At 34.8% G+C, this 25933-nt stretch overlaps 1 protein-coding gene across 1 annotated transcript in view; it reads left to right on the top strand.

The window, feature by feature from the left end:
* The first annotated feature begins 1789 nt into the window (after positions 1–1789).
* The window catches only part of LOC134754236 (uncharacterized), a 99921-nt gene continuing 75777 nt past the window's right edge, over positions 1790–25933 (top strand). Inside the window, exon 1 of the mRNA XM_063690432.1 lies at positions 1790–1847. Coding sequence (XP_063546502.1) covers positions 1844–1847 — 4 coding nt within the window. The 5' untranslated portion in view covers positions 1790–1843. The remainder of the gene's footprint in view (positions 1848–25933) is intronic.

The following is a 25933-nucleotide window of genomic DNA, read 5'->3' as shown; positions in this document are numbered from 1 at the left end:
TTAACGCTTCAAATACATATTTAACAATAAGCTGAATGATAATAGAAAAAACATTCCTGATTGATCGCCTAGTGGATTAGTTATTAATCTTATTAAACATAAATAAACAACAATAACGTTTTATATTTCGTATATTATAAAATGTGTGTATTATTTAAAATAATCCTTTACAAAGTTTATTTGTAATAAGAACGCTGATGCTTATGTTTATATTTTATAATAATAATGATTTCTGGTGAACTAATAATCAGCAAGGATTTACTCGCTGGATAGTAAAGACAAGACAATGTATAACCTAGCACAATACGTGTTTTTTGATTCAATATCTTGTTCAGTTGTACGATAAACATCCTCTTCGCAACACAGGTATAACGTCTTTAGTCAGGTTTCTTCGTATATAGCTCAAAGCTGTTCGCCTGTCGGCGTGATGATGAATAGTTTATAGTTGTAACACATACTGGTCAGGCATTAATTGAATGCTCGTGGCCCCGTCGCAGGCAAAGCTGCCCCCCTGTTAGCTGCGGCAGGGGACTAGGTGAACCACGCCTAGACATTTAATTACTTACTAGATTATATACAGTATGGTGTCGTCGTGTTAAAGGGTTGTCGATGTTTCTGTTTTGACTATTTCGCATTTCAGTAAATTGTGCTGCAGTTATAACGTTAATAATCAAAACAATATTTAATGTTTACATTTTGTATTTTAATATGTTTTTAAAGCGTGTGAAACCTTTATCATGTATTATGGCCGCCATGGTATTCAATATGTAGACGTTTCATCATTTAAGTCGCTGAACTTCAAACTCGGGTAAATCCAACTGTCACATTTAGCGATTTTGGTATTAAGAAAAGGTAATAGGGTAGCTATTTCCTGAGGGTCGAATGAATTTACCCGAGTTTCAACTGGTAAATCGCTTAACTTCAAATTTTTAAGTTGAGCGACACATTTCATAATAAAAATTCGCATTCAATTTGACATCGGCACTTTAAAATTATTACCACTTATAATAGGTATATTGTGTCACAATTAAGCCTTAAATGATATTTGTTTTTACAACAGAACTAATTTCGCCACCACTCCTTGGCATCCGACATAACGTTTCGGTTGTAGTCGCTATTATTATATGTAGCTAACTATCAAATTTCAGACCAAGTAATATGATATGAGGTACCTACTCTTCTAGTAAGTGTTTTTAGTATTCATGTATTCCTAAAAAAAAATCATTATCGAAATAAAAGTAATAAAATACTTAAGTGTTCAAACTAAAACAGTCACAGATGTAAACAGTCAAACAAAATATAATACTTATTCATAGAGATGTCACCTAAATGATGACTCACGCTACAACGGTCCGGGCCGGGCGTCCGACACTTGAGTTTTCTATAGAAAGCGTCACGATCATCGTCACCCGTCATAGAAAAATAAGTGTCGGGCCGGGCCCGGGATGTTCTAGCGTGAGTCATCCTTAATACGTATTTATGTGTTAGAACTAAACTCCTTATAATTTACCAATCTTTCAAATTAATTACTAAAAGGTAAGGAAAAGTGCTAAAATCTTCATAATTATATAATATTAAAATTTAATCAAGAAAAAAAAAAACATTAATGGTTACACATGGTTATGACGCATGACGCGTATCTCAGCAGCCAGCCATATCATTAACAACAAATAAGAACGCTGAAATATTTAAAAATGCACTTTATCATTAATACCAATCCATGGCACAGCCCTAAAACGAATTGTATGTATTATTAATTCATTGTACTGTCCTAACTATATTTATTGAAGGAACGTCAGTTTGCCGCAACTATATTGACGTCGGGACGTTTCAACAATTCGCCATGGGTAAGTCAATTTATTAAATATTAATTCCCATAAAAATACATTACTGACATGATATTATGATTGATCTTTATAGATAACTAGTGGCTCATTTAAGATGACCAAAAAAAATCAATATTATTAGGCAGATGTGATAAGGAGTGTAACCTCCACCCAACGCCGCTTGCCTCATTATTGTTGTAGATATTAATTATTAGCTTAGCATCTCTGCATACAAGTATGTATGCAGGGGTGTTAACTCGGTTTAGCTGACTCTACATTAAAACTAGTTTTCCGATCAAAATGCCGGATCCGTTTCCAAGTTACAGTTGTATAATTTTATGGTTCCTGAAGGCCTACCGCGAACCACGTTCTACGTGTTGCCTCTCTGTCGCACTTGTTAATTTGTACGTAAGTGTGACAGGGAGGCGAAAACGTCGAACGTGGTTCGCGGTAGGCTCTCTGCACTAGGTAAGGCTTGCCCAGCAGGTATAACAATGCAATTATAACAATTAGATGCGAAGTTTATGGGTGATTCAACTATTTCTTGTTGTTATTCTGTCTCGTCAGCCAGGCAACAGTATTAGCACAGTTTGTTAGAAGAACTTTTGCACCACGTTATATTATATATATAATCTTTGTTGTATCAAGGTACATCATTTTGATCATGTTTTACTGTCAACATCAAATAATTATAATGTTTCACTTTTTTGCCTTATTATCAAAAAGAGTACCGTAAACTCAGGTAGCTAATATAGTCCTTAAGTACAACTATGGTCCAGTTTTTAAAGTTGATTCTTAACGAACCTTTATGATTTGTACTCGTTATATTTATTTTCGAGCTTAGATACACTAATGATCTTTCTATATTATATACTCAACATAATTTAAAAAATACTTATACATACTTTACTGGAACTTGAATTTGGACTATAGTTGTAAGTTGTGGACTAAAGTTACCTGATTTTAAAATGTAAACAAATATTTCACCTAAGGTGTAAAATGTAAACAAATCTTTGACCTAAGGTGTAAAATCTTTGACGACGGCTGTACCTACTTCTTTTAAGCACAGTGTTCTATAGTTTATGATTCCTTTATGATTATGATGTGTTTAGAGATTTACCCCCTAAGTCATACAACTATAGAAGCTTCAGTTGAAAATAACTCTAAATACCTCTAATAAGTACCTCATAATGTACGCTTTGTGATGTATGTGTTGACTTTTTTGACCCTTGTTTCAAGACGAAAAGTTCACTGTATTAATTTATCATTATAAGAATTTTAAGACAGAAAGAAAAAAGTTTAACATATAATATAGGGGTAAGTCCTCCAGTGGCATGTACCTAAGTCTTTTAGAAGATAATAAAGAAAGTATTTGAAAAAAATGTTTGTTTATTGATAAATTACTTTAGTCAACAAACTTTAGAATCAAAATATAATAACACAAATGCAACTTCTGCATAAACTAATTCAAAAACGAAAAGTAAACTTTAGTAAAAAAAAAACATTCTTTGCAAGAGGCACCTAGTACCGGGCGCACTACATTTCGAATCCCTAGCACCGGACGATTTAAAAACATTTGATACCGATCACAAATTTAATATAATCGATCGTATAAAATTAATATATAACAGTTTTTCAGAAAGTCGCTTATATCTTGGAATCTATGTCGTAGTAAAAATTGGCTATGTAAGAATTTACTTAAAAAAACTCGCCTTTAACGCCCTCCTCCCTTTCCTCGAGCTCACCCCCACCCATCAGAACTTTTTCTTACTTAAAGCTTAGATATTACCAAAGGAAAATGTAAACCAAGTTTCAATACTCTTATTTTACCCGAATGACATTATACTCGTATTGAGTAATTCGACAGGGGCCAGCCAGGGGGGTATTACTTTGTAATAATAAAAAAAATAACTATATGGAAATATTTTGGAAATTGCTTTCTTAGGGTTAGATATGAGGATATTAGGTATTATGAGGTATATTTTACAAAAAAAAAAGAAAATTGAACGGTATTGTATCTGGACTCCAGAGGAGCCCAAACTTTTTTTATTTTTATTTTATTTTTTTATTTGTTGTTATATAAAGAAAACATACATTTATTTCGTTACAAAAATTTCGCCAAACTGTGTAACAGTTTGTTGGCGGTGCGCTCTTATCATTGTTTTATCTTACCTAATATGTACTTATTGATTACTGTGCTACAAAATTACAACATTAAAAGTTAGTTTTATGCATAACAGATGCAATGCGCATGCATCCCTGGAGTGCATACTAGTATGTACCTAAATCTAAAACAAGCTGCCACAGAAGTGGCCAGAAATTCAAAAAGTAACTAGTAAAGTTAACACTTCACCTAGCTTTAACTACACTAAACACAAGTAACAATATTGTGATATATATATATATATACTAACAATGGCTTTCAGAATAATTATTTAACAACATTTCCTTAAGCTTTGCCTTAAGACTACCTATTTTTAATTTATTTTCCTAAAGTAAGATAGGGTATTTATTACGTATCTTAGGTGTTACATATATTCGTTAGTTCGTTGACCGTAATAATTTTTAGTCGTGATTTAACGTATTTTTCTCTTTTTTAACCTAGTATCATAGTGGTTAACAAATCTCTTAACTTTAAAATCTTGGGTATAACATTCTATGGCATTAAGATATTCTACTTTACATGATATCGGAAGGATTTTACAAGCTAAGAACAATTTTTCATAATTGATTCTACATTCATCTCTTATATTTTTATTAACTAAGTATTTCATCAGCCTTATCTGCAATTGTTTAATTTGGTTCAAGTAGGTTTTAAAAGTGAGTCCATAACAACTTAATCCGTAGCTCAGCAATGAGTCAGCAAGGGCATAGTAAACCATGTACAGGATGCGTTTATTTAATATTCTATTTAAATGATAGAATTGGCCTAAGACTGATCGAAGCCTATTACTTACTTGATTTATGTGCAATTTCCAATTAAAATGTGTATCAATCAATAAGCCTAAATATTTAAAGTTATCCACTACTTCCAGTTTATTACAAATACAGTTTATTGTCATGTAGGCACTCATATGTGTGACCAATAATTTTAATTTCAGTCGAAGTCACATTTTTTGCCTTACTATTGTGCGGCGAATAAATATGCATACATTTTGTTTTACTTATATTTAAAATTATCCCATTGTCATGAGCCCATTTATTAATGTTCTCGAAATCCTGCACATTGCATGTTATGTTACTGCAACTTGGTATGTTATGAAAATTAATTTTAATAAAGTGACTGAAATGTAATGACGTGATATATTTTTAGAATCGGCTTAAAAGCCCTTTTATTTGATACCACACACGATATGTTTCTGAACAAGTTTTTTCGCATACAAAACAAGATGTCATAAGTCATAACTCCTCTCCTTTTTTTTGGTGCTACGGGTCAAATTGATTCAAATGGCCTAAAGATCAATCGTTCCGATTTTCATGCTTTTAACACAATTTGCAGCGTTTTTTGTTTGGCGTACCGCTAGCAAATAGCAAATACTTATTAATCGTAAGAAGCGTCCTTCTTCTCAAATGCCTTACGCATATAGGCCGTCGCCTATATGCATTAGTAAGTCATTTTTACCTTGTTGCCCCGAATGGTTTTTTGTTACAAAAAATATATTTTATGCATTAAATAACTAGAATTGAGGTTGTCGCTATCTGTCAAGTATAATTTTTTTATTAAGCCTTTTTTTTATCCTTTACCAACAAGTTAGAAACTTGATTTTTTGTTAGAAAATGAAATTACTATTAGGTGCATGTACCATCCAAATTTTAAAGAATACGAACTACCAGTAAAACTATATATATTTTTTTTAGTTAAACAAAGAGGATTCTAGGCTTGGAATTTGGTAAAACGATATCTTATAACAAGACAAATAAACGCACCTAAGAAAGGTATACACTCCAGCCAGGGGCAGTTTCACTATAATAGGATTGCGGCCAGACCCTTTATTACTGACCGTACCTAATCCATAGGCATACATCCACACCAAAGAGTTTTCATTTCTCATGCTCTGAAAGTGGGTCGTTGTTGTTCTAAGAAGTGTGCAGAAAATGATACGTTTCTGCACTAGAGCATTTTACTTTCCCAGTACGTTTTTTTCTTTTATATTACTATAAGCGATTAAAATTTAATATTAAATGCATTTGTTGTACAATTTCCATTCTGATATTTAACTCCTCATTCCATAAATAACGATACTTTTACCTAAATTGTTAATTGAAAGTACTCTCAAGAAAAACTAAAAAAGTTTATACTTAGTCCTGTTTTTTTAAATACACATATATTTTACTTTCCTCGTATTCGAAATTAAAAGTAGTTTTTAACTCGGGTGAAATGCACAATTTCATCTCTTGGTTAACAATCTACTATACCCATATGTTTATATTTCATACTAGGTATGTATTCGATATTTATTACGTACAAAAATCATGTGTGTGTTTTTGTATACAATATGTTTGTTGATACATTTTTGAGATGTAACTATTATCGCTAAACGTAATATTATAGTGCTGTATTGACAATATCATTAAAATTCAAGGAAAAATTCGTAAAATTCTTGTTATAACACGTGTGTAACCAATATTTGTTGTCATTTTCATGTCACATCAACATTGTTTGCACCTATCTGATCCATCACATGCCTACTTAACAGAAGAACTGGCTCTGGCTCTGAGCTTAAGGTGTTTATGATATATTGTCATAAGTTATGTAGGTGAACGGGTAATGGATATTAAGCATATAAATTTTAAGCGCTTCTCGAGATAGAAGTTGCCGATCTCGAGCTCAGTTTACAAATTTGTAGGAGTTCCGTGCCTTCAAGCATGTAAGTGCTGCGCTGTATAGCGTCTACGAGCTACGGGTGGCGTAGCACTTTACTACGCCGAAGTGAATGTGTTAAATTGTTTGGAATGGACAGGTTTTGTGGCATTTCAATGCATTCGTGTTCAGAATATTTGATACTGGATTATGTTGAATGTCATTTATTGCTTCTCTGATTTATAGTGCATAGGAATAAAGTTAGGTAAAGCCTAGCCCGACGTGGCCGGGTGGCCTAGAGGTAGTCATGGCGTTAGCCGCGTAGGCTGAAGATGCCGGTTCGATTCCGGTCTCGGCTACTGGAGGGCTTGGTCACTTTTTTAGGGTTCCGTACCTCAAAAGGAAAAAACGGAACCCTTATAGGATCACTCGTCTGTCTGTCTGTCTGTCTGTCTGTATGTCCGTCTGTCACAGCCTGTTTTCTCAGAAACTTCTGGACCAATTAAGTTGAAATTTGGTATACATATGTAAATTTGTGACCCAAAGACGAACATGTAACGTAAACAAATGAATTTTAAACATGGGGGCCAATTTTGGGGGGGTAAATGTGAAAATTAAAAAATAAAGTTTTTCAAACTATATCGTGTTACATATCAAATGAAAAAGCTCATTGTGCGAATCTCAAATATATATTTTTTATAATATTAGGATAAACAATTTAGAAGTAATTCAAGAAAATAGGCAAAAAATTACCATTCCTCCCCCTTTATCTCCGAAACTACTGGGTCTAAAATTTTGAAAAAAATAAAAAAAATAGATCTTTACCTATAGATTACAGGAAAACATATTAGAAATTGCAGTCAAGCGTGAGTCGGACTTAATTACTTAGTTTTTGATCCGACCCCCTACAGGTTTTTTAAAGACATTTCACTAAAAAATACATTGTTTAAATTGTGTAATATACGGAACCCTTGGAACGCGAGTCCGACTCGCACTTGACCGGTTTCTTCAGTATATTAAGTACATCTCTATTCTAGCTATCTATTTCAGCTTATAATTGATATATATGTAGTAGTGTGACTACTTAAAAACAGAAAAAAAAAAATTTAATCCCTATTAATAACAAGCTTCAAAATCTGAAAGTAAGTCTGTCAGTCTGTCTGTTTGTTTGTTACCTCTTCAGGCTTAAACTGCTGAACCGATGTTGATGAAATTTGGCATGGATATATTTTGAAGCTCTAATTTAGCGCTAATCGTATTGAAAACAAATATTTAAACAACAAACACTATCTACGATGTCTGGACCTTGTCCGACAACAATGAGCTATCAAATTCTATTCAAAATAGGCTTGATTTTAGAGTCAATATCCTTGACCAAGGGAACCGCTAAAGAGCATGAATAAACAGTTCCACAAAGGGCTAAGACTAAAGCAAGTGTTATAATCGCCGGGATAGTTAAAATATTCAGGACGTCTATTGTAAACAGGATTTTCACGCTCGAAACGCAACTTGTCCCCTTTAGAGAACAATGAAAAGGTTTGAGCAAACAAAGGTATTGTGAAAGTGTTGTACGCTCTGTGGTTCCGTATGAATGTTTGTTCTAAAACTGACTTCGTGTTTTTGTTTCACATGACTAGGTCCACGTTTCAAATTGATGAACAGACTTATTTAATTTAATTTAATGTAACAGTTGAAGTGATGTTACACGTTGCATTGAAAGACGGACCCGAATCTGTTTCCTAGAGACGTATTCTGATTTCAATAACAGGTTATGATTTCACTTTGAAGACTGAAAGATCATATCTATAACACATCATGACCAAATTCATAAACTCTTAATACAATCAGAACACGCTTCCTGTGCAAAATATACAGGAAGACTGATCATTAACATACACAAAAACTGTCGCGTAGGTAAAGCAGTGTGTGTTTCAAAAAATTCATCGAGTGTGTTCGCGAAAGTACAAAATAACACAGGTATCGACTTATGCGTGATTATAACAGTATTTTATACAATCGTGATATAACAGAGAGCTTTTCAGTCGAGTATCGTGTTCAGGCCATGAAGCTTGCTTCATTATAATTCATTATAGTTGACTACAGCGTTCGCTTATGAATATTATAGTTGAGTTGGGAGCCCATACATGAAAAGAACGCAATTACAGTTTGGTATACGAAATCTTAATTCAACTATTACCAGGCCTAAGGAACTCTCCGCGCGAGCTTGGATTTATACCTACGAATCGTCTCCCGTTCACGGTAGACAAGCAAGCTAGTTGGTTGCCACATGCGCTCACAATTTTTATGATGGTTACAAGCTACGTAGGTTACTAGCAAGTTACTTACTATTGATACTTATTCTTTAATTAAACATGTAGTGTTTACGACAAATTTATAGTTACATGTATTTTTGGGTTCTCTTTTATTTTTCTTTATTTTTTATTATATGTTATTGAGAATATGATTATATTCCAAACACATATTCTTATGATGGAAAACTGTAGTTATAGTATAACATTATTCTCTAAAATTACACGAAGTTTTAAAACTAATCATTGCGCGGTTTATAAAACGGCGTTAACACTGAGGTTACTGCAGGGACTTATGACCTTTTAAAATGAGTATTTCGCAAACACTTACGCAAAAACGGAATATTATAATTATTGGAACCTAACATTTTTTGTAGCTATTTTACGATATGCTGTTACGTATACCTACCTCATGGCAAGTTCTAATGTTAGTTTGATAAATCGATTTAGAGAGGACCGGTCTTCACACAAATTAAAATTGATACTTGTACCTAAGTAGGTAGGTATCTTCTATAGACTCTATAATCGCTATACCTACTGTCGCATAAGACACTATCAAATTACCTGAAACCTACACTAAAACCATCCACAATCAAGTTTAACAACAAATTACTTAGAGAAGAAATAAAATAATCATACATTACATAAAATTAAAACAGTTGTAAATGAATGATTAAAATACATAATTTAAGATTTAGATTTCATTTTATTTTAGTCCGCTGTTTAAGTAGGTATTTATCATTTCTAAGCGTCGGCAACCCTAGCGTTGTGCCGGTGCGCGCGGTGCGGGGAGCGGCGCGCTGAAGGTCACTCCATTGTATTTTTGTGTAGGTATCAAAACGGTAGATATTTGCGTTTTCTTTGAGAGATAAATATCTGTTCGTAAAAACTATTATATAATCTGTGCCATTACAGTCGCCGAGTAGAAAAAAATCTAATTCTTGCAATATTGTGTTCTTAAAATGATAGTTCCCTGGTACCACAAAACTTACGGGACGTAATGCAACTAATGCAATTAAGGCAACTATTGGAATTTCGGTTTAATTATTATCTGGTTAATGCATGGAATACGTAAACATGCACTTAAAATGATACAAAAAATGTATTGTAACATCCCTATACTGTATCAATGCAAATAAATAATTTCTGATTCGTCTTCAACTTCAATTATGATTTGTCATGAATAAATATTCAACGATAAATATTTACTTTGCTGTAATTACTAAAAGAATTCAGTTAAAACGACACTTAAGCATAAATTTAGAATAAGTAATAATATATCGTACAGAAAGGACACGCTTTACCCTGCCCCGAATGGAATTAGTACCTACAGCACCCCGCGGCAGCAGATTGTCTACATATTGACATAATCTCAGTTCGATTAGCAACGCAATGAAGGAAAGTATTGCATCACACGCTTGTCAATTTCGGTAACTAACAACTTTTTCTTCTGCGTGTACAGAAATGTGCGTACATAGCATAAAAACGATTTACGTACATACTATGGCTTGTCCGCCCAATGACTTAAGGGCGGTCAAAAGTTAAAATACTTTTCAGTGAATCCTAAAACCGTCTTCATTTAGCTGCAGTTACTAATGACTGTGAGCCGTTCGCGTTCGTCATTGCGACACGCGACACGTCATTGTCACGGCGATGCATTGTAACTACTTGTGTTTGCAAATAAAAGAAGTTCGTGACGAATTTCGTTTTGGACACCAGTACGGCTACCACCAGTTTGACTCTGACATATTCGCTAGCGTGAGCGTGACTTACGAGTAAGTTTAGTACTTTCTATGCATCTAGCGCATACTGGCATATTAGAAGGTACGAGCGAGTTGTAGAGAAATTAAGTTACGCAGACGATAGCGAATATGTCAGTTTGATACTGCCTTAGCAGTCGTGGTAAGGCTACAGTTGCTGTACACATTAGTTAAGATATAAAATAAATGCCTAAAAAAGAAAAAAATAGAAAGTGTTAATGAAGCATTTTAATGTCTGCGAGGTAGATGTATAATGAACAACAAGCAAAAAATAGCTTTTACAGTACATATGGTGCTACATTACGATATACCGGTGCTATAATAAGCACATTACGTACCTAACTACGTCGAAAATTTAAAGGGCCATAATTATGTAGTGTAAAACGTTGTATGATACACGTGCGAATAGGAAATTTGCAACTTGCTACTCGTTGCGAATTTCGCACTTGTATTGTAAATAACTATTCCATTTATGTACCTACTACAAATACATTTCAAACACATAGTACGTAAATCTACACTCAGGATCCCATAGAAAACGTCTAATTAACTATAACGTTAATCTAGACGCCTATTTGAACTTGAAATATGTCAACTTTAATGTGAACGAGCTGCACAGATAACAAATTAAAGGTTATATTCGGATGTAAATTACTGCATGACTGTTGCGACACAGACGAGTTTTTACGAAGAAACTTGGTGCAATCTCCTTGACGAAGGAAGTCCCGCCGTGAATGCAATCTTTGAAACCGTCCGCGTCGTTGAAGTAGCGCTGCTAATAAGGACCTCCGCGTACTAGAAAAAGTAGTAAAGGTTAACCATGAAAATAACTAGGTATTTTTAAACAGTTGTCTGTAACAGTTTACATTTGGTTAGTATTAACTCGTCAGAATATCATAATTTTAACAGTGACTGCGCCTCTGATTTTACTTAAAACGTGCCCAGGTGACCGGCACATTCTCTAATGTCATCAAAAATGTAGTGCTTTAAGAGCACAAGCAATGGTTTTTACTGTACAACCTTATTCCACTAGTATTAAGTCTAAATTGAAAAAAAAAAGTGTTTCTAATAGTGATGTTATGTTTTTAAATTTGCCCCACCTAAGTGTATCTCATTTGCGGTAGTAACGCATAGCGTGGTCGCGAGTATTTGGCGAGTAATTGCCGACTCGCGTGACAATCAACTCCATACTGTGAGCTTTTATTTTATACTGTCATAATTATAAAACATGACGTAACAATGCGGAATGGGGTTACATTATCTTTTTTACGAAGAAATCGTAGCCAAAAATTACTGCACTAATAAAAGTAGTAACATATTTTGTACAATAAACACTGTGAATGATTGTGTAATGATTTATTATCTTTTGACTAAACAAGAGTGAATAGGCCGTTACTGAACCGGTGAGCTCCATCTTAGGCCCTGTCTTCACTTTCCATCAGGTGTGACTAGGGCCAATCGCCGATCAGTTTATATAAAAAAAACCAGCCGTCATTAAAATTACGACTGTGATCTCATTTTGCCATCTCGCTCTCTACAATATATACCTAAATACTACTGCGACGAACTGCAAGTGATGTCAAAAGGAGATAAATATATTAAATTGTATAATTCAGAAAAACGTTAACTAACTTTTAAAGCACGGGCCACGCAAATGTGCTATACAATTTTCACCTCAGCAGCTTGAACAAGCCTACTTTCGTCACTCCCTGGAGTGAGGAAAGTGCGACTTTCCTCACTCCAGGGAGTGAAACAATGTAGCTTTTTATTTTAGTGAAGGCCATGAACTTCATACTTTTATTACATTTTTTTTACGGTCCGGTCCGGTCCGGTCCGGTCCCGTCCCGTATCGTATCGTATCGTATCGTACATATTATAATACTTTTTTTTTCTGTTTATTCTGTGTAATTCGAAATACATTTTAACCTTTAATATGTTCTCACTACTGAGGTGAAAAATTATGTGTGCAACACGAGAGCAAAGTTATTTTACACCTCGTGTTTTTGAGTCCCTCGCAAGAAAAACCAACTTTCCTCTCTTGTTGCACAAATAACTATTTGTTCCATTTAAGTTTCGTCCTTCATTACATCCCACAGAGTTGCAATTGCAGAAAAGTTGTCGTTTCTTGTTTTTGGTATTAATTATATGTAAGTACTTTTGGGAGCGAAGAGTAGGTACACAAAGTAGTGACTGCGTCAACCATTCATAACGGAAGCGTGCAAATTCTTCCGATCTCCCGTAATAGAGCACTTTTGTTTTATTTTTGGCACTTCTGCAGAACGGGATTTTATGAAAATTGTTTTAATTATCCAACTTCACTCAGGAAGTATTTCAAAGAGCAAATGGATTCTATCGAATTTATAATTAAACAGTTTTTTACTTTTATCTGGGCAATAGGGCACCAAATCAGTGTAAGACAACTATTGAATACGTTTAATTTTTATTTTTATTTCATAGATTTTGCCATAATAATTTCCTAGTAAAAAATAAATACTTTTTTCAACCTGCGAAAGAAGGTGCACTAAGAAAAGTTTTTGTAAACAAATTTCGAAAATTCCTGTTACGAATCATATCTACTTACCTACTACTTACTAGAAGCAGGGACTGAAAAACCGCAAAAGACCTGTTACCTAAAATAAGGTATCAATTGAATAGGTATCCAACAGCAATGGTACCCGAATAAAACGGCAAAAGTTCGGTAACCTAAATAAAAGGTATCTATTGAATAGCTATCCAACATTACAGTACGGCGAACAAAACGGAAAAATACCGGTAACCTAGTTAAAATAAAGGTATCAATTGAAATGGCACCCAACAGTAACGGTACCCGATTAAATAACATTTAATAGGTATCTTTTTAAACGGTACCGCTGAGGTTGACCATTTCAGGTAGAGGTAGAGGTTTTGGACCCGGGTATGTCCTTAAATTACGTCCAAAAGAGAGGTATGGGCACTGTGAATAATATCTCGCTTTGTGTGGTAGGGCACAGGACAGCGGATGTCATTCCAGATCTAGAGCAGAGCCCAACTGGGGAGGTACCTCCACCTACTAATAGTGTTGTGTTCCTGCCGGTGAGTAAGGTTGCCAGAGATCGAGGGAGAGGAGTGTTAGGGTCGGCAACGCGCATGTAACTCCTCTGGAGTTGCAGGTGTACATAGGCTACGGAGACTGCTTAACATCAGGCGGGCCGTATGCTTGTTTGCCACCGACGTAGTATATAAAAAAAAAGGTACTTGACCGAAATATGAGCCAGTTTGTCTAATTTTGACCTCAGATTCATAATAAACGTCCTCTCGGATCCTCAGATATCGGTTTCTGAGGATATTTTCATATTTAACGGAGAAAAAATGAAAAAATGTAGAAAATCAAGATGCCGGGCTTTTATTCTGATTTTGACTTCAGATTCGTAATAAAGATCCTGTCGGATCCACACATATCAATTTTCATCTTGATCAGAGCAAAAATGCAGGAATTCAAGATGGCGGCTGTTTTTTCTAATTTTGACCTCAGATTCATAATAAAGGTCCTCTCGGATGTTCAGATATCGATTTTCATCTTGACCAGAGCAAAAATGGAGAAGTCTAAGATCCCCATCGCCCATCGGTGGGCGGATTGAGGATCCTTTTGGACATTTGCGAATCGTACGCTCGCCATCACAATTTAAAATATAACGCACTCAAAAGTGAGTACATGGTGTTTAAAGCGGGAAACAAGTGCCCAGAGTATGTACCTCCCATTCACTTGAATGGTCAGGTACTGAAGAGGGTGACGACCTTCAAATACCTAGGGCATTTGGTAACCGAAGATCTGCGCGACGACGCAGACATCGAAAGGGAACGCAGAGCATTAGCGATGAGAGCTAATATGATAGCGCGCAGGTTTCACCGTTGTACAGCCCAAGTAAAAATAACTCTGTTCAGACATCGCTGTATACCTGCAGCCTATGGACCAGATATACACAACGATCGCTTAATGCTCTGCGGGTCCAGTACAACGACGCTTTCAGGGTGCTGTTGCGGCTGCCGCGATACTGCAGCGCGTCCGGGATGTTTGCGGACGCGAGCGTTGACGGTTTCCACGCCACGCTCCGCAAGCGTTGCGCCGCGATGCTCGGTAGGGTGCGTGACAGCCGCCACAGCCTCCTGGCCGTCGTGGCTAGCAGGTGGGACAGTGGCCTTCTGAAGCACTGGTCCGCCATGCACGTTAGCCTCATTAATAAATGTGTAATTTAATTTAATTTAATTGGTTCATTTTATCCAATCAATTTAAAAAATAATAATTTAATTATTTATTTTAATTCTATTTTAATTGTAATTTTATATTTAAACAATACTATAATTTTAATTCTAATTTTCAATTTTATATCTAATTTTTTTAAAGTTGATTGTATTTTAATTTTAATTCTAATTTTAATTTTAATATTTGATATGTTAAATTGTATATGGATTCCGAATTGTCCGAAATAAATGAATTTTATTTTTATTTAAGATGGCGGGCATTAGTTCCAATAAAATTGAGTGACTGGTTTGAATTGGAGTATCAGATTGCGCGGCAAGGTACTTTTATATAAAGATACCGTTTGGCCGGAGCTTGTTTGGATACCTAAAGTATAGATATCGGTACCGTAATGCTACTTTATCGGTCGGGTACCTTTAAAAAGGCTGGTCAAAACCGTTGTTACAGGTACCTTTACAGTCCCTGACTATATAGAATTAGTATACCTGCACCTGCGCGTCCACTACGCTTTCTGTGTAAATGTTGCTAATGTTGTTATAGTTTGTAAGATGTAAATTACTTCTAGTTTAGTAGATATTTTGTCGTTTCTGAATTAACCCTAAAGGTGACTTTCGGATGGCAAGTGGAGCTGCATTATGGTAGCGGCATTACTGCTGCGGCCTTGACGCCGCTGCGCTATCTGTCCCCTTTATAAAATGTGTGACGTTCGCCGCCGCATTACTGCCGCGATTATGACGTTCAATCCCTCACTTATTTTATCGAGGAAATTGCAGTTGCCGCTGCAGTTGTCTTCCGAATGTCACCTTAATACATTTTGTATTACTTACCTAATTTGAAAATGCAGCTATAAAAATAAGATTTTGCTTTGATTTAGGTAATTGCACCTAGTTAAATCCACTTTCTTAGTAAATTTTAGCAAAAATAAATGATACGTCATAACTAGGGAACAAATCAAATTATTTCATGAAATATACTTTAAATTTGTTTTTTTTTTTAAGTAGTCACACTACTATTATAAAATCTATTTCAGTTTATAATATATAGTAGTGTGGCTACTTAAAAAGCTATTTCAAATCAAAAAATATTTCATTGAAATAATTTGATTTGTTCCCTAGTTGGATAGTTGGCAGCGCCATGTCTCTCGCTATACTGTAATCCAGTAAAGGATTCGCATAGGAGGTGCAAGCACACACTGCTCGCCTTTAGAATTGGTCAAAGGCGCCTAGCCTTTCAAAGATAGCACACACCAGAGAATTTGGAACGGGTACCGCCGTGGCACGGTGGTCTTAAGGGGCCCACTGACTATCGTCTGCCGGACGATATAGGCCTGTCAGTTAGAACAAAAATATGACGTTTCCGAACAACTGACAGGCCGATATCGTCCGTCGGACTGTGATCGTCAGTGGTCTCCTTTAGTGGTCAGGACGTTAGCCGAGTAAGCTGAAGACGCGGGTTCGATTCCCGCCTCAGCCACCGGTGGATTTGGTCACTTTTTCTTTAGTGTCATCATCTTCCTCGCGTTGTCCCGGCATTTTGCCACGACCCATGGGAGCCTGGGGTACGCTTGGCAACTAATCCCAAGAATTGGCGTAGGCACTGCCATCTGACCTTCCAACCCGGAGGGGAAACTAGGCCTTTTTGGGATTAGTCCGGTTTCCTCACGATGTTTTCCTTCACCGAAAAGCGACTAGTAAATATCAAATGATATTCCGTACATAAGTTCCAAAAAACTCATTGGTACGAGCCTGGGTTTGAACCCGCGACCTCCGGATTGCAAGCCGCACGCTCTTACCGCTAGGTCACCAGCGCTCTCTTTTTCTTTAGTGTATGATATTTATTTCAGTTTATGACACGTCATAAGTTAAATTGTTCAATTATCGCCAGACAAAGCTAAGCTTATTTCAAATGGAGCGAAAGCTGCCTTAATTAAGGGACTTTTTAAATTAATTGATAATTACGCTTTGCTCTCACAACGACCATTTTCAATCTCATTAATACGGGTGCTGAAGTGTTTTTGGAATAATACCTATTACAATGTGATCGTAGTCCATTTTTGATCAGATTAGATTATTATGCATATTGTTTTGCACGTTTTTATTCGCCCCTGGATACGTGTAGATACGTACAGATTTTAGACTTTATTTACTTACGTTTTAGGGCTACCATCCAAGACGTAAATAAAGTCTAAAATTAAATTAATTGTTTTGAGATGAACTGGTCGTAAATAATTTTAATGGCATTTCAAACTGTTTTGTGTATTGTTGTTTTCAATTAAAATGTATCAATCAAAACGCAATTGCAAAATGTGCATTTTAATCAAGTGTTAAAAATACACTAAAAAAACCGGCCAAGTGCGAGTCGGACTCGCCCACCGAGTAGGCCAAGCAATAAGAAGGTATAGAGGGAAATGCTAGGAACACAATTTTTGACTCCATAACTTTGTTTGGACTAGTTAGGAGGTGATCATATCAAAAGTCTCCGCCCGTAACCCTGGTGCCGGGGGGGAGGGGGGTTTGAAGGTTCCATTTTTCGGTTTTTCACATATCTTGGAAACTTTGCATCTTAGCAACATGACGATTTAAACGAAATGAAAGCTGGTTAAATTTGCTACAAGTTTATATCAGTAAAAAAATTCGATTTCGTGAATAGTTTTCGAAATATTCTCTATTGAAAGTTTATTTGGGGCTCTCATTTTTATCTTGATATCTACATCAATAAAGCTACTAGGCCATGTTCAGTATCGTTTTCGTATAAATCGGGAGTGCCAAATTCATTTATGGTATCACATTGACACCATTCTAAAGTAGAAACATATAAACTTTGAACACATACCTTTTTTTACTCCTCTTCACGCTTAAACCGCTGAACTTATTTAGTTGAAATTTGGTATAGAGATGTTATGTCCCGAGACAGGACAAGATAGTTTTCATCTCAAAAATCATACTTTTAACGTGTGAATTTTGGTGTGAGGGGAATTCAGCTTCTTCGCCGAAGTTGAATTCCTGAGGTTAATACTGTTTAAGTTTAGGTTTAATGTCATGTTTGGTATAATTTTTAACTAAATCAGACATGTAGACCATCCCAAATATTATTTAAATCGGTTCAGCGGTTATTGATTCCATAAAAAACTTCCACCCCTCTTTTCACACCCTCAAAAGTTGATTTTGGTTATAAAAACTATCCTAAGTACTGTCCCGGGACTCAAACCATCTCTATACCAAATTTCAACGAAATCGGTTCAGCAGTAAGCGTGAAGACGAGTTTTAAAAAAATATTTTTTTTTTCAACTTGTTTTTGCTAAGGAATGTGTAAATTTTGATACCATAAATAAATTTAGCATCCCTGATTTATACGAAAACGATACCAAACCCGGCCTAGCAGCTTCACTGATGTAGATAATCAAGATAAAAAGATAAAAATGAGAACCCTATGTAAACCTACAAGAGCGGATATCTCGAAAACTATACAAGATATCGAAAAACGTGACTGAATGAAACTTGTAACAAATGAAATCACTTTTCTTTTTGTATAATTGTCCAGGTCGCTCAGATGCATAGTTTCCGAGATATAATCGAAAAACCGAAAAATGGAACCCCTCTCTCCCCCCAGCACCAGGGTTACGGGCGGGGACTTTTGATATGTTCACCTCCTAACTAGTCTAAACAAAGCTACGAAGTCAAAAATTGTGTTCCAAGCATTTCTCTCTATAACTTTTTTTGAGCATTTATTTCCTGGCCTAGAGGGTACCGTTCTTTTTAGTATTTATTTTGTTGTTATAGCGGCAACAGAGATACATCATCTGTGAAAATTTTAACTGTCTAGCTATCACGGTTCATGAGCCTGCCTGATACAGCCTGGTGACAGACAGACGGACAGACGGACACCGGAGTCTTAGTAATAGGGTCCCGTTTTTACCCTTTGGGTACGGAACCCTAAAAATTATCAGTAAATTCACATTTTTACATTTTATGTGTATTTGTACAATTTTCACCCAATTATTCATTTACAGTTTCAAGCATACAAGAAACTTTTATATTAGTAAAAAACTTACGAAATTGATATTCATTATGTATATCTGAAATCTCAACATACCTAGTATACCTATTACTTGTAATCAAATACGTATCTAAACATTAATTTCCAGATCACTCACTCAACTCAAGATACTCGTCCTGCGATGTCTACGAATCATTTACCTACAGAATACTATTTATAACATCTTATCATACTCGTAAAATCCGATAGCAATTTGACGTCAATAACAAGGAAAATGGATAAGATTTATACACCGAAAATCTCCGAACGCTGCTACATCGACAAAAATGTATATCTTTATCGATAATATCGATACTATATATTTAAGTTGGTCGATTGTTGCTATCGATTCTTGAAAAATATAGTATTTTTTTAGTCTCTGAAATAAAACAAATGTTAATAATTTGTCGAAGCATCGGCAAAAGTTAATGTTTATACATTGTTAAGTTATTAGATTCAGCAACATAAAACTAGTCGCTCCGTAAGCTGCAGACCTCGTGAACCCCCATAGCCCTGTAATGATACTGAAGTACTTACATGATTTTTGAATGAGAATTTTTGATAGCTCTATAGTGAATTTTAGCTTGTTAATTGGCAAATTAACCCTTATTTGGGCATCGTAACACCCGTGATACATGGAACATTAAAAAATCTAGTAGGTTCACTTTATTACTTAACAAAAAAATTATGCTATAAATATGTCGATCAACCCTCCCTTATCATAACAAAAAAATAATGCACACAAGTGTCATTGTAAATTAATTAGTAATAATCAACATGGCGCCGCAGAAACAACAGTTTTCATTTCGTGCTCATCTAAGAAATAAGTGCAAAACTTCGTACTATAAGTTTTGCACTTATTTCTTAGATTAGTATATATTTTTGCATTTCTGCATTGTAACTTGTGCATTTATGCACTTACTATCTGTTAGCGCATTAGGATTTACATAGTGGAAGTATTTAAGAACATTTAACACTTTACATGAAACTGTTATGTATCATATTTGATACATTGCCAAGAACTCATAAAAGTACATGTGTATTACATTTATACATTGCTAAGTTATCGTCAAAATAGGTGTACATATTTTTTTTTAATTTTCTATTTTTTGCAAAACATGTTAGTGAACTTTGATTTTTTGTAGGTAATAGATATTATTTAAACTGTATATTCGTGCATTGTATCCTGATTGCTACGCCGTAGACCGTAGCGCGGTAAATTTTATTTGTAGCAAAAAATGCCCCCTAACTTAAAAAAAAGTTTTTTTTTTACTAGTTATTTGTTTACTAGCCCAATTTTACACAACTTTTTGTTAACGTGTTCTACTATGTGATCAGGTTTTCGTAGATATTATTTATTTTTACAGGTGTAATATTCATTTTATGCTTTAGATTGCGGTTTAATAACAATAAATGATGATTTCTGTTTCATTGCATGTCTTATTTTTAATAAAATCCACTTTTTTCTTCTAAAAAGTAGGCAAATAGTTTGTCGAGGGATTGGCATTGTATTAAATTTATGATACATATCATTTTCCAAAACTGGAAAAGCCTAGATTTTTTCATTATTTTTTAATAGTCTATTATGTTCAATAGGTGCCAAAAAACTAAAAAAAATATTAAAATTCAAAATATTTTGAGCCTTGCTAAGATAAGGGTTAAATAGAGCACGTTTTTAAGAATATCGACAGTGGAAATTTCAAATGTCGTAAGGGACAAACGCATACTATTCAGGAGAGACCATAAAAATAATTCAAATTTTACAAAATTCGCAACTTGGTAAATCCGTATCCGATTGAGATGTTTCTTATTCTCTACACCAATGATATAATAATATTTTTATAAAATCATCCCCTTTTGTCTTGACTTATTAGCGCGTGAGGGCGCCACAAGGGCCTGGCAAAGAAGTGACCGAAGCGCGCTTTGTGACGGGATTTGTTCGAATTTTTCGGTTTGTGGTTACCACAGTCGTCCGGCATAAACCGGTTTACTTTGTACCATGAGGGCAAGCACAGGAAGCTGCTGTATGCTAGAGGATCGTGGCTGGAGGCCAGTGGTTATTTTATAACCCTCCTCTTGCTTCACTGTAATCGGTAAACACGTGGATAAGGAATCCTGGGTACTTGCGGATCCAAAATCGTTTTCGCTACTACTACTACTACTAGTACTACTACTATTAGTTCAAATATACCTCCACGCTGTTGTGTTCATTCTGTTTAGCTAGCATGAACTTAGTAAAACGTGTCGCCAGAGGGTTTGTAGTATCTTTTGTTGGTAAAAATGTGTTGGAAATCCTTTGCGTTTTCCAGCGTGTTTCATCAACTCGGTCAACTAACTCGGTCAAGTAAGTAGGTAAATTATATAATAGGTACAAGAGGGTCAGCGCGAGGCGACTGACTGTACTCCCAATGATAATGAAATGCAAAATAAATAGGTACTTATGAAAGATGCTCAAATAATCGTCTAATTTCGTTAAAGAGCGCTGCGATGAAACATGCGTCCGGCAAGTGTGTCGACCGAATTATCTGGCAACCTTAATTTCCTCGCATCGCATATACTCGTCCCTACATCGCAGGTACCTACGAGTGGATATTCATTTCCGTTCAGGAAATTAGAGTTCACGGTAAAATATGTAGTTAAGTCTTAAATTTATTACAGAAACTTGTACTACATTGCTTTGTTGACAAAAAATTTCACAACTTTTTCGTTTTCAGTGTGTAGCATCGATCGAAAGAACGTGCCTAAATTTCAGCTTTGAACTTTTTATTAGATTTACCAACTACATAATTATTGGATCAAAATGGTCGTTGAAACTTGCAATTGCCTTATTTTGTTTCATGTGGCGTTTTCAGCGTTTGCCTACTAATTGTTTCTTGTTTTTGTATTTGCCGAAATTAAAAGGTAAAAAGAGCATCACATTTATTATAAATGTGGCAGACGTATTTATTTAAGTACTACATTTAGCTATGTTAAAAGAGTAAATACTTATATTTTGATACAAGGACCAATTAGTATTCTATCAGAAATACTAACAATCCTGCTGGCTTCAGATTCAGCAAGACTCGGTATGAATAGATCTGGTATTTACCTAGAAAGTAAATGTAGGTATAGGGCAGATACATTTTTGCACATGGATCATAAAGGTCATGGACAAATGAATTGCTATTTGTAAGAAAAAATGTTTTCTGTTAGTAAGAAAATATTACTTCCAACGTGAGGAAATATTGCTCGATTCAACTACCTTGATTTCAACAACAATCCAACTTTTTTGTCGTGTCCATTAGGTCCTCGTTGAAATAAATTATTAAGTAAGTCAATTCATATTAACACTAATAATATACCTATAAATATTAGTTAAATATATTGTACATTTAATTGTTACCATATGTTGTGTTTTGTACCTCAAAAAAAAATTGACAATAAAAGTAAGAGGTACCTGAGTAATAAAGTAGTAATTAGAAGGATGAACGAATAATAAATTGCTCATGTTCATACATAAAAACGAGTACTTATCACATTTTTCTGCATAGGATTTTAAAGTTTAAAAGTAATTCAATATTAAATTAAAAAAATGCTTCTTATTGCTACTTTTACTCAGTCTATAACTATAAAAAAACCTTTCCGAATATAAAGTTAAGGGTCATGAAAATATTTTGAAACAAAAATGATCACTCCTTTGGACACCAGTTAACAGTAGGCGAAGAACAGTTTACGTGGATAAGGGTTTAACCAAAAATTATGTTTTATGTTTGGGTATTGGGTCGTGGATCTAACTCCAAAAATACTCAATTCAACTTAATACTACATAATTTTTACGCAACACTGTATTCATTTTGTGAGCGTGTGCATTAACTATTTGTCGAATTCAAAGAACTAACTGTATGTAAGAGTAAGTAACTGTAAATCCACTAAATAAATGTATACAACCCTCAATAAGCAAATGTAACACCCATCAAATTAAAGACCTTTCAGCAATAACGTCAATAAAACCCTTTTCATCAATCTTGCAGCGAAACAAAATTTAAATTATGATCATGTTATCGTCGGTTACCGCGCGATTACGGGCACCTTGGGACCTTTACCTAAATCTACATGGCTGTCAGGGTACCCCTATTAACGCGCCAAATTGTGCCTGCCTCAAATGGCATGTGTCCAAGTTTATCTGATTTTGTTAAAAATTTGTTAACCGCCTTTTAAGCTATGTACAAAATTATTTGTTTTGCGAAAGGGTTTGCATTTGACACGCGTTATAATATTTTGAGTATGCTGGACATGGGTTTATTGTGTATATTAACAGGTAAGTAATGTTATACACCTATTATATTACAAATGCAAAAGTAACTGTCGGTCTATCTGTTACCTCTTCATGCTTAAACCGTTGAACCGATTTAGATAAAATTAGGTATGGAGATAGTTTGAGGACCGGGAAAGGATATAGGATTGTTTTTATCAATCATCATCGACATTAACGTAGACTAAGTTGCGGGCAGAAGTTAGTTTTTTATATGAATGAATTTCGTCTTCTATCGTATTTTACGTTATTAGATTAATTTAATTGATAATAATAAGATTCTTGCTTTGAGGTAGATATGCTTTTACGCGAACAAATCCAGATGATGTCTTACCTTATTTCGATTCATACCTTCTTCAAATGTACCTACCTACTTACACTGAGATTACTTGAGAGAACTCGTCATGCTGCTGCAGTTGGCAAAAACTTGTAGTCTAATAGCCCGTTGATAGTAAGCAGTCACCTCTATCTATGGACACACAAAACTTAAAATTCGCATAGTGTTATGGTGTTGTAAAAAGTAATAGGTGGTTATATACACGGTGTAACATGAGGAGACCGAATAATTTTAACAGCGTAATCCTGATCATATTTAAAGACAAAAATGTCCTATAAGCTTTTCTGTAATTCGCCTACTTTCAGAGTTAATACCAATTTAAAAAAAACCGACCAAGTGCGAGTTGGACTCGCGCACGAAGGGTTCCGTACCATTACGCAAAAAACGGCAAAAAAATCACTTTTGTTGTATGGGAGCCCCACTTAAATATCTATTTTATTCTGTTTTTTATTTGTTGTTATAGCGGTAATAGAAATACATCATCTGTGAAAATTGCAACTGTCTAGCTATCACGGTTCATGAGATACAGCCTGGTGACAGATAGACAGACATACGGACAGAGGAGTCTTAGTAATATGGTCCCGTTTTTACCCTTTGGGTATGGAACCCTAAAAAACAAGTTTTTATTGTTACATAGCGCAAAACGCATTTTTGATGGCGATGTTGCCCCTGTGGGACGTAGTCTAAGTATCCTTATTGATAGATGTCAAAAAGTGACAAGTAAAAACTAGGTTTTACGAAAAAAAAGTAAAGGTCTATTTTAAGTGACAAGTTTACCAATAACATTTACTTTTTATGTACAAATACATTTAAAAAATCGAAAAACAAAACAAAAAAAATTTTTTTTGCGAATTTGGCCTAAACTCTGATTACATCCTTCTTTTGGCCTCAGAAAAGGGTGGGTAAAATCTTTCGCGTTCCTTGTGAACACTTTGTATAGATAACTAATCACACCACATAACAAACATTTTCAGTACTCGCCTGATTAATTAAGTATATAGCTGGTACCTACACATGGACTAAACGATAAGTGCTTATTCAAGCCACACTGTAGTACTCAAACAATAAGCCTCGGGATATCGTAATAAACACAAAACGTTAATTTAACGGTACAATAGCCTTTACAATCCATTTTTGCATACCTACTACCTACCTACCTACTATCTACAAGGGTGGAAAATAATGTCACGTTGTGTTAGCATTAGCACGTGTCGAGCAAACACAAACACGGCAGCACAATACTCGTACCGTACATTTTTCGAAACGCCTTACCTAACCTCTTAAGTAGGTATACCAACCTTGAAATAAATAAGTGAAACTTTTGCACTGAATCTTAATTTTTTAAATAATATAATGTACTTAGTTTAACCTGTAATTAAAATACTTTTTACAATCCAATCTCATTAGACCATTAATTTACAACGGTCCTTTTGTTTTAAATCGAACATTAATCCTTACCCAAAACGTTTTTATCGATGAAAAAGACAATAAAAGATTCAGCATGAGCAGGTGCGAGCCGTATAAAGCAAGGTAGATAAATAATGGAAATATGTAGTGCGATTCAATAGTAGATTGTGTCACAAGGGAGCAAAATGACATATTTACGGCGAGGGCGTACAATTGAATCCTAAACGAAGCGAAGGATTCTAACATAGAATCCTGAGCGTAGTGAGGGATTCAAGTGTTAACGCCCAAGGTGAAAATAATTTTGCTACCATGTGACACATACTGCTTTTCACATCACCTATGAGGAAATTACATACATATATTAGGTTTCAAAACATTATTATTTTAAGCAAATATCGATACGGACAAAGTGCCAAAAATATGTATACACGACCTTAGTATAGGTAGGTACCTTCTGGCACTTTGTCCGTATCGATATTTTCAGACGTGACTGTACTGACAAATTAAAAGTACTTACAGCTCATAATTATGTACCTAATATCTTTTCAAAGACAGCAGCAAATACCAAAAATGATACAATGAAAATCAAGTGCATTATTTTTGTAGATTTTTCTGGTAACAAATTAGCTCTTAAGTACCCTTTTGAACCAAATCTTCGGAAGAACACTATGAAGACTAATATCACTTATATTTATTATTATAAAGTCATTGATTTAAACTAAGTATTTACAAATTTATACACAATACAGAACCGCATAGTTATGCTTTGTGAAATATTTGTACAAAACTTTTTAAATATAAACTTTTTAAATTGCATAGACAAGTATGGTTGCGTTTAAGGAGACCTAAAATGTCAAAATAAAAATTAAATTATTAAACTAATGTTTTTTACGTTTCTTTGTAAATATTACGCTAATTAATTAATTTACT

This window comes from Cydia strobilella, chromosome 2 (genome assembly GCF_947568885.1).
Source record: "Cydia strobilella chromosome 2, ilCydStro3.1, whole genome shotgun sequence".
Lineage (NCBI taxonomy): Eukaryota > Metazoa > Arthropoda > Insecta > Lepidoptera > Tortricidae > Cydia > Cydia strobilella.
The sequence above is the reverse complement of the archived record's forward strand: the minus strand, read 5'-3'. Positions and strand labels throughout refer to the sequence as shown.